We start from the raw sequence: 10,932 nt of genomic DNA, 5'->3' as shown, positions 1-10,932 counted from the left end.
CCAACCTCCTGCAGCATCCCCCCCTCCAGTGGGCTGGTCCCCCCAACCAGCTGGCCAACCTCCAGGTCCCTCCCCCTGGCCAGCTGTCCCCCTGTTAGACCTCTATCACCAGCCAGGCCGAGGGACCCATGCACCGGGCCTCTAGTATATCCATAAAACTCAAAATCATGTATTTGCAAAGATATATGCACCCCTATGTTCATTATAGCATTATTCATGGTGGCCAAGACATGGAAACAACCAAAGTGTCCCATGATAGAGGACTGGATAAAGAAGATATGATACATGTACACAATGGCATACTACTCAGCCATAAGAAAGGGTGAAATAGCGCCATTTGCAACAACATGGATGGAACTTGAAACATTATGCTAAGTGAAATAAGTCAGACAGAAAAAGTCAAGAACCATATGATTTCGCTCCTATGTGGGATATAAACCTGAACTTATGAACACAAACAGCGGAATGGTGGTTGCCAGAGATAAGGGGAATGGAGGGAGAAAGAAGTACTAATATAAAGTGAGAGGAGAAGATTTGACGTTGGGTGGCGGGCACATGGTACAATATACAGATCTTGTTACATAGAAACCCACACATGAAACCTATATGTTCATGTTGACCAATGTCACTGCAATCAATTTAATAAATAAAAATTTAAAAAGCCACAAAAAACCAAAAACTCAACAACCCAGGAAAACAAGGCATAGAGAGAAAAATAAGAAAAATGACAATTTCAAGTGGTTCAACCTAATATATTAAAGTATCTAGCCTGATGCTTTGTCACATAGAAGACATGGTGCTGCGTCTTCTCTAGAATCTGGGGTGGGGTGTACAGGGTGGGGTGCTGGAATGGAGGTATTCTCACAGAAATGCTTTCCATCATTTGGGTAGTCCAACTTGAACAAAAGTCCTGACTTGTGGATGCAAAACTCCTTTTCCTGGCTACTTTCAGAGTAGAACTGTCAGGTTCTTTGTAGAGTTTTATCAAAGTTTTCCTTTAAAAAGGACAGCCTTTTGAGGTGGAAAATATCATGACATGTTACTTGGGCAATGATGGTGTCAGGGCTGGAAGAAGAGGAAGAGTCTCCCTAAGCAAATGGCCCTTTTTCTCCTGAAGCCTTTGCTAGGTACCTGCTTAGTTGGGCACATAGCTTTCTGTGCCTCAAAACCCCCTGGCATTATCTTGGAGATCTTGGAAAGCTGAAAGCTGCCCTTTGGGTTTTCATTCCTGTTTCTTTTGGTTTGGGAACCTTAAGATGCATTGAAAGAACATGAAAATTTCATCATAACGGAGGAAATGAATTATTTTCTAAACTTTAAAGGATCTATGCATTTTGATTTGTTTGGTTTACATACTTTTCACTTTTGGTCTATCTATGGCAGTGGTCATACATGTCTATGTGATTTGGCTCTACCTCCTAGCAGTTCACACTTGAAAGATAATTTGTTTTTCATTTCTAAAGAGAAAAAGTTTCATGGTTGGGACTTGACAGTATTAAATAGTTTATGGTTTTGATCATCTCACTTGTTAGTTTCATAATTTTACCTTATAGTTAGGTCAAGCCCCAGGTAAGCCTTTGGGATTTGTGATGTACAGGTAAGTTTCCATTATAATGTCAAGTGGATCATTTCAAAAAATTGGTTACCATGGGCTTAATTCTCTGATAGTGTCAAGTCTGAGATGTGGTCAGAGAAATATTTTTGAGGTGACAGGAGTCATTTTCCCGTGGATGATGCTGATTGTTTCATTGACAAGGCTTATCCTGGACTCTCTCTGACCTCACCTAAAAGTTGTAAAGTCAAGGGCTTGCAGTAGAAGAAAGTGATGTGACCAGCGCAGAAATAGCTTGTACCTGTTCCTAGGCCACATCCAGCTCAAACCAACATTCAGGAAATGCAATGGGTCAGTTGAAAGCCAAACCGCAGTGTCCATACCTTTTAGCATTTTTACAGCCACAGTCCGGCAGGTGGGTGATTTCTTAATGCCAAATGCAGATGCTTGTACCACTTTTCCAAAAGCCCCTCTTCCAAGTGATTTGCCTACAATGAAGAGAATACATTGATTTGTTTACCAAGCCAGTGGGGTGAGTTTAAGTCTTTTTCAGGAAGGAAGTGCCATTTTTCCTATTTGTAGCTGCGAGGCACATGTAACTTTGAATGGGAACTCCAAGGAAACTGACCCTAAAAGTGTCATTTCTTGAGTAAATTTTTTCTAACTCTTTACTGTGCTTCTGAGGTACCCTCATTCTTCACAGCTATGCTGGGCACCTAGAAGGCCTTTTGTGCAGGTGGATGGCCGGTTTCCTCTTCACAAAATCCTCCTGGAAGGGAGAGGCCACCAAATCCTGGGTAGTCTCTTCCATTGTTTGATAACATTATTAACAAGAATATTTCCCTGTGTCTAACCTAGGCCCCCTTTCTTGCCACTTAAGGACATTTCTTCTGATCTATGTTTAGTAGAAAGCAAGAAATTGAGAATGATAGTTATTGCTATTGGTTATAATAATGCTTCATAGATTAAAAAGACAAAACAAATAAGCTCCCCCCCGCCGCCCCCCCCAACTAACTCATTTCTCTGACTGACTTTCTTGCCAGGCAAAATAGACCCAGTATTTCTAACATTTCTTCATACGATGAGTATAAATCTTCATATTCAGCACATGAGCCTATCAACCACTGGTAGTAATTTGTTTCAACCATAGAGAGGTGGTTGCCAAACGCAATAACAAAGCAAGGGCTCTTTCATGGCATCTGTTATGTTACACTATAACAGCTATTCACATGTTTCTTTTCTCAGCCTTGCATGAGACAACTTGACTGAGAGGGACAATGACCATGTCTGAGTCTTCCCAGAGCCTAGCCCAGTACCTGCTGCATAGAAGGTTTGCTGGATATTAGTGCAGAATTAACAGTAGCTTTTGGGAACTTATGAGATATTCAAAGCAAGTCTCATACAATCCTAGGTAACTAGAGGGACCCATGAGATGAAGACCTTGAGAGGCATCCCCTGGATAATCTCAGCTACCGTTATATCAGGGGACTTCCTTTTGCATCACCAGGAAATAGATAGCTAAGTAGAACTTAGAGAAACAGTACACCTCAAGTATGACAAGGCAAAAGGAGTGAGCCAAAGAAGTCACTCTTTTTTAGTTATTCTGAGTGAAAAAAGTCAACAAAATGCCTCTGGTCAAAAGTTAAGTCCCGGCAGTTAGTGTTGATTTAACACAGCATCTCTCGAAACCAAGTCCTCATTCTGAGACTGTTCCGATAACAAGCTCTCAGTTAGTTAGCCTCCCTCCCGCCCTCCCTGCCTCACAGTCCAATGTCTTCCCCCAAAGAATATAGTTTTTAGTTTTTTTGATTCTTGTAAAGTTTGTAACGAAGCTTTCCTCCTTCACCATTTAGGACCTTTATACTTTTTATGCACAACTACTCAGTAACAAAGATGTCTTCACTCTGCCTCTGCTTAGTATCTTCCATTACCAATCACCTTTGGGCATCCAGTTAGGACATGGGAAGTGTTCAGTTACCAACATAATTATATGAGCTTTTCTGTAGCAGTCTCTGCATCCATCTCATAGGGACACACTCTGCATTAGGAAGGGAACACTGGTGACATCACAAGCCTTTCCTGTGGTCACACATGTACCTGTAGTGACTGATAAAGATCGTTCGTTCCTCCCAGAGCACATGCCATGGGCAGGGACATAGTCAGTGCTTCCTTCAGATAAAATTGTCCAAGATGTAGACCAGCAAGGGGACTGTTAGCTTAAATAGAAGAGCCTTGAGTGGCCCCTGAAGGTGCAGGACGTGGAGATCACGTATTGAAAGGGCACTGGCAGATACCTTCTCCAGACTCGTGAAAATGGCTGCATTTGGTTACAGGCTTATTCCTTGCTTTTTTAGGGTAAAAGAACAATGCTTTCCTTTTGAAGTGCCTTCTACCATCTAATATGAAAAGTGTCCTGAGCCTGAGAACTGGAAAGATAATCTCTGTCTTGGGACACCTCTCCACAGGCTGCAAAGACTCTTGCTTGTTTGGGGCAGATGGAATCCTTTTCTTTCCACACTTCAGTCCCCGGGCATGCCCTTCTTTGCCATCACAACACTCTTTGTTTTAACCAGTGTTTGGGGACTTTGCTTCTATTACTGAGAATCAACTCATTCTCACTTGGCTTTCCTCAGTCTTTTCCTTTGTTCTCTTGGAAGCTGATTGCTGCCTCACAAAGCAGCATGAAGATATATATATTCATTGTTCTTTTACCCTAAAATCAATTTTTATTGATTTCACAGAGGAAGAGAGAGGGAGAGAGAGAGAAACATCAATGATGAGAGAGAATCATTGATTGGCTGCCTCCTGCTTACTCCCTACTGGGGACGGAGCCCCCAACTTGGGCATATGCCCTGACAGGGAATCGAACCATGACTTCCGGGTTCATAGTTCGATGCTCAACCACTGAGCCACTCCGGCTGGGCTGCTATGGGCTCTTTAATCATCTGGTGCACTGGAATCTTTCTGCAGACTCACAGTTCAGTATCGGGGGAGCCCAGTCACACTGGACTTGACTTGGCCTGATCCTCCTTTTCTATTAAAGTCTTCCTTTGTTGTTATCCAAATGCCACTCACTAGCTTGTAAACTGCTAGGTCATAGTCATACAATGAAAGGATATTGGAATTTCTTTTAAGAATGACTGGCCAGGGTCCCTGGGACACTCTGGGGACAGTGCATGGCAGCATGGGGCTGAGCTCCTCTCTGGCATCCAGGGCTGGTCTTATAAGAGGCAGCACCAGCCCAGGTCCCATTCACCTGCCATTTTCCAGACTCCCTGTGTTGTTTCCCATACTCGCTAATTCTGACAATTTTTCCAATAAAAAGGTGCAATGTCAGACATTTATAAATGTACAGGAGGGGAATTCTCTCCGAGGTTTAATGTGGAATCACCAACAATATAGGTTTCTTTAGTTACCGGATTTCAGGAATTTCAATGGTAGCAACACCTTTGACTGTTTCTAACTGTATCAGGTACTGCAAATTCTGACTTCTCTCTCCAGGACTGAAAGTAACCCACAGAGTGCAGACAGCTGAGATCAGAAGCAGCTTGATCTATGGTTTTCTCTACATTCAGAACTCTGTTGTAATTCTGCCCATCAAACCTGCTTTTTCTTCCCATCTCTCCAGATACACTTTCACTGAGCAGACACTGCTTCAGATTTCTTTCTCTCATTTATTTGGTTTAAAACAAACAAACAAACAAACAAACAAATCTTGGGCCTCTTTGCTCCCAAGTTAGTAGGACGAGCATTACTCTGGGCCTTGCAGCCACACTCTGCATTGAGACTTTGCTACACTTCCTCTCACCCATCAAAGATACTCACATGTATATTAGCCAAATCGTAGCATCTGGGAAGGAAAAGAATGAGAAAGATCTTCAACAAGAAGAATCTCCTGAAATGGGATTATCTACACTCATTGAGCCCCAGGGGAATTCTGGTAGAAGGACTGGCACCTGCCCCCCCCCGCCCCATGTGTTATGGTCACAGTGACACTAGGCTGAGGATTGAAGAAAAGGGATGGAAAGCTCATGTGTCCTGCATTGGAAGGAGCATATTTGATTGCGACTAATAACCCTGGAAAGCAACGTGGCCTGAGAATGGCTTATGGTTGTGGGAAAATTATCCCATATTCCATGCTAAGGTCACTGAAGGGGCTGGGCAGGCTGCCATATAATTTAGATTTGCAGACAGAACTCATCTAGTGTGCCACCTGCCCTTACCTACCCTAAAATTGGTTGATTTTTTTTCCCTGTCAGCAGCCATTACTGGCTTTTGTCTGATTCCTAATTTTCTTCCCCAAGCCAAACAGAACATACTCTCGGGGCCAACTACTTTTCCTCATGTAGGAAGAAATGTAAGTGGGATCATTTTAAGGCCCAAGAGAATGAGAAAAGCCATTTCTCCCTCTCTGTCACCTCACACCTCCACCTCCAAAGAAATGCCAATATTTTTTTAAAATATATTTTATTGATTTCAGAGATGAAGGGAGAGGGGAGAGAGAGATAGAAACATCAGTGATGAGAGAGAATCATTGATTGGCTGCCTCCTGCACACCCCCTACTGGGGGGTCGAGCCTGCAACCCCGGCATGTACCCTTGACCAGAACTGAACCTGGGATCTTTACTCCGCAGGCCGATGTCTATCCACTGAGCCAAACCAGCTAGCGCCCAATATCTTTTCATTGTATGACAAAGACCTGCATGTAGTGGGAAGAGCAGGCAGTGCCACTGAATTTGGAACAACAGGCTCTTTATACCGAGTGAGAAGCTCTGGGCACACTGGATGCATGGCCTCTTTTCCTAGTTCCAGCTATTCTGGCATACATCAGAGTGAGTGGGAAACTTTCAGAACCCACCAGCCAAATATTTTGGGTGGGAGTAATTGAGGTTCCCACTGTTTTGTAATAACTGGGCTGAAGAGTAATGTGCACTGTGGTGTCTAAGCTGGAGGAACTTGGGGGTAAGCTGAAGGAAAACACATTTGCCTGTTTACAGCATCTGTGTTACCTGGAAAACAACAGTCCTCACTTTTCAGAAGTGAAACTTTGAGACTTTCTTCTCTGTTTGGACCTTTTGAACACCCAGGAAAATTCAAAGTATGCGGTGGATTTGTGCAGACTGGTTTTTGATCCACTACCTTGAAGAGTACCAACGCTTTCACCAAATGTTTGATTTTACTGTGCCTTGTCATCTTGAATTACTTTCCAGTTCATAAGTTTCTGACTCCAAAAATGTCATTAAGAGCACCTGTGCTTGTAAGGCTCCTGATGGAACTAAACTCCCCTCCTTTCCTTTTAATTATCTACTTTTATGGTGACCTCCTGCAGTGGTTCTCAACCTCATTCAGATGAGGCCCAGAAATCAGGATTTTAAAAAGATTCCCTGGTGATTCTAATGTGCAGCCAAGGTTGAGAACCACTGCCTTAGAGGGAAGAGACTCAAGTACTTCTGTGTCTGCTGCTTAGAGAAGGTGCTTGGTAAATGTTGAAAGAATGAATAGGTGCTCCTTGTCTCCTTGTCCCTTAAACCATCCTCTCCGCATTCTCATAGACTCATGTACCTCTGTGTCCCTCTCCCTTGCTAGGTTGTGAACTGCTGAGGGTAGAATCCTGAGTCTAACCTATTTTTGCATTCCTCAATGCAGTCTTCTGCAAGCAGTAGGTGCTTAGTATGGGGTTAGGAATCTGTTGAACAAATACATTACCTAGTTTAAGTCTCTCCCGGGCAAACTCCCACTTGCTGGCATCATACGGGAGCCGCTCACACTGCTCATCCAGGGGAACTTCATCTGGGTCCATTATAATTGATAGGTAGTCAGTTTTTATTTCAGAAGAAGACTGAGAAATAAAGAGATCCCAAAGTCATCAACGACTTAAAAACCCCCTGATAGCCAATTTAAAACAATATTAGACAATATCTCCTGCTATTTTGGTTCATTTGGTTAAAATATATGGTGAGGTACAGAAAGTAGCACACACATATGCACATCACATCTGAGCATGTGATGTATATCAAACAACCCTTGCTGTTCCCGCCCTGCATTTCTGTAGTATTATCCTATATAATAAAAGCCTCGTATGCTAAGTGTCCAACCGTATTACTGTTCGACCAGTCGCTATGATGCGCACTGACCAACAGAGGGCAGATGCTCCAACCAGTAGGTTAGCTTGCTGCTGGGGTCCAGCCAATCAGGACTGGGTGAGATGGGCCGGACATGGCCTGGAGCCTTCCCATGGTCCCTCCCGGCCCCTATCGTGCACAGGTGGGGTCCCTTGGCCTGGCCTGCACCCTCTTGCAATCTGGGACCCTTTGGGGGATGTCAGGGAGCTGGTTTTGGCCCGATTCCCACAGGCCAGGCTGAGGGACCTCCATCAGTGCACGAATCTGTGCACCGGGCCTCTAGTCACAGATTAAAGGCCCTCAGATTCTCCAGCAAACTTATTTGCTTATTCTGCAAAGCATTTTAATAAAACCTTTCCATACAAGGACTAAAAATAACTTTCCATGGCCATTCTGTGTAAGCAGGAATATACATTACAAATAGGCTGACAGTGGGGTCCATGATTATGGCTTTCTACATTTGCAAGAAAGGATAGAGATGGTACAGTAAGCTCAGGGTCTGCCTCTCTGGGACAGCCTAGAGGTACATTCCATATGAAGTGCCTAAATATACTCAGAAGGCCTGGCCACTTAGCTGCCTGAAAATGACCACAGGGTCCATTAGTGCGATTAGAATAGGATTTACCTTCAGTAAGAAACAGAAGTTGATTATTTCAAATACCAAAGAGTAAGACTTACACATAGCAACATTCATTCCAAGTTCCTTTGACCATTGGTAGGACATCAAATAAGTTAGGTGGATATCAAGTAAGTAAAGCAGACATCTGCCTTCAGGTGCATTTTTTATCTTGGTAATGCAAATCAAGCCCAGAAAATACTTTTTTCCAGATCATAAATAACTGGATTTACATTTAGTGTCTAAAGTCATATCCATGGGTATATTTTCTGTTAGTTAATTGTAGAATTGATTGTATTTCTGTGGGCAGGACAGAAAGGAAGTATGCTTACCAACATAAGGTGGGTTTTGATAACTCTTGCCAGAGTTATGTAAATTTCATTTAAATGAGTTCTAGGGCCTTTCCCTTCAATGCTTTCCCTCAACCAGATCAGAATTCAGTAGAGAGGACAACCTCGCCATACACATCATGTCACAGCCACCCACATTCTTCAGCCCTTACTCACCCTGTTCTGGGCTGTCACAGCTCACCTCATCCATCACTTGCAATCAGTCTCTTTCTCACAAAAAATTATCACTAAAATGTGTGACAAATAGCTCAAGGCAGAAAGATTTGCCTGGCCTCCATGAAGAATGGGTAACAGAGAAAGATAGGGAGCCCGTTGGTCACGAACTGCACTTGCCACTGCTGTTAGGCTGCAAGGGCCCAGCCTGTCAGACACCGGTCGGTGGGAGTCTGTGAGGCTGTAGGGGAGTCTAAATTCCTATGACAGGAATGTGGGGTGTTCATTAGAGAAGCAGCTGAAGCTGGTTTTAGGACTAAACTTTCCAATGTCCAACACAGCCAAGGCGATGAGAAGCAATCCCCAGTCTTCAGAGAGCGTAGCATTGCTGAGCCTGGCATTGGGCTTGGCAGGATGCCAGGGGAGGCTGGCAGTGCTGTGATGGAGGCCGGGGAGCAGGCAACAGAAGACAATCTCCCCAATGGCCCCTGTGGAATTTTATGGTTTATCTCAATAAGGCAGATGAGAGAAAACACCAAACCTCTCAAAACAAAACAGTAAAACAAAAACCTTAAGCAAGGGCTTTGAGGGGAGTGTGATAGCAGAATCTTAGTTGACAAATATTTGCTCTTTCAATTGTCATTAACACTGAGCAGCTACTAGGTGCTTGGCATGAAAATTGCACAGCCAAGGGCTTCAGAGCCCAGACATTGAGGCTCATGCTTGGATTTGAATCACAACTCAGCTTCTGACTAGCACATAACAATGGGCAAGCTGCTTAACCTTTTTAAGCCTAGTTGCCTTATCTGTCAAATGATGGTACTTAACTCATAGGGCTGTTGTGAATATCTAGTGATATAATCCATGTAAAGATATTTTTTTCCATTGATTTTTAGAGAGTGGAAGGGAGAGGTAGAGAGAGAGAGAGAGAGAAACACTGATGTGAGAGAGAGACACATGGATTGGTTGCCTCCCAGTACTGGGAGCTTGCAACCGAAGTATGTGCCTTTGTCCGGAATCAAACCCAGGACCCTTCAGTCCACAGGCCAACGCTCTATCCACTGAGCAAAACCAGCTAGGGCTCATCATTTCTTATTGATATCAAAATTTCATAGATTTTAAAAAAATACAAGAGACCCACTCAGTTTAGTCCCAATTTGCCTTTCCAGTGTTGTTTCCACTCTGCTACTGTAGGCAAAGTAACTGGACTCCCTCCCTAATCTGCGAAGTGGGGGGTGGGGAGAGCTGTATTTTTCTGCTTCTTTCCTTCCAGCTACGACCTTCAAAGTCTGTCTCTAAACTTTTCTTTCTCTGAAGTGTTTTCTCCCACTCTCCTCCTTTGAACTCCTATAGTCTTTGTACTCCCTCACAGATTTGGCAAGTTTTTCTTTTGTTAGATCTCGTTCCCTATCAGATGTGTCTCTCCCTTCAAATACTATTATTTGACCTGTTCCTTCTCAGCAGTGGCCTGAATTGTCCTGTCTCAAAACTAGTCACTCCATATAGCAAAAGCCTGATGTTACACTTTCACTGTAGAGGATGCTGCTAGCCTTGCCTCTCATACTAACGCTATAAAGTGCACATTACTGGTTTTGAATATCCAGCCTAAGGCCAAACAACCTGGCTTCAAAACTCAGCTCCAACGCTCATCAGCATTGTGACTTTGTACAAGTTATTTTAATTCCTGAACCTCAGTTTCCCTCTCTATAAAATGGTAATAATTATATATTTACCTCTGCATTTTTGGAAGGATTAACTGAGATACTGCATAAAGAGCTTCCCACAAGCCTGGTACATTATTAATAAGGGCTTATAAATATCTAGACATTGAGTAGGTCAGTTTGACACATTTCAAGTTTTCTTGATTTTGCCTCCTAACTATCTCTTGACTCTAATAATTTAGACTGAGCTAATGTCATTTCTTCCTTGGACTACTGTCCACTCTTCTACTAGGTGACCCCCTGGTCCATTCTCCTCACAGCAGCCAAAATAATGATTGCAGATACAAACTTCTCACACTTATAACTGCCTACCTTTGCTTTATAACCCTCCTCCCTGCTCCAAGGCTTCCTATTCCTTCTGGAATGTGGACTAAATTCCCTCCTATAGCCTCAAGCCAGCCTGCTCAGGCAGTGCAGC

General features: G+C 43.4%; 1 protein-coding gene across 1 annotated transcript in view; it reads right to left on the bottom strand.

Moving 5' to 3' along the window:
* Positions 1-10,932, bottom strand: part of FLT1 (fms related tyrosine kinase 1) — a gene marked incomplete at its 5' end in the record, with an annotated part of 158,605 nt that overhangs the window by 36,601 nt on the left and 111,072 nt on the right. The window contains 2 exons of the mRNA XM_006773677.2: positions 1,936-2,040; positions 7,259-7,391. Coding sequence (XP_006773740.1) covers positions 1,936-2,040; positions 7,259-7,391 — 238 coding nt within the window. The remainder of the gene's footprint in view (positions 1-1,935; positions 2,041-7,258; positions 7,392-10,932) is intronic.

Source organism: Myotis davidii, unplaced genomic scaffold, assembly GCF_000327345.1.
Source record: "Myotis davidii unplaced genomic scaffold, ASM32734v1 scaffold65, whole genome shotgun sequence".
Taxonomy (NCBI): domain Eukaryota; kingdom Metazoa; phylum Chordata; class Mammalia; order Chiroptera; family Vespertilionidae; genus Myotis; species Myotis davidii.
This window is presented reverse-complemented; position numbering and strand designations above follow the sequence as displayed.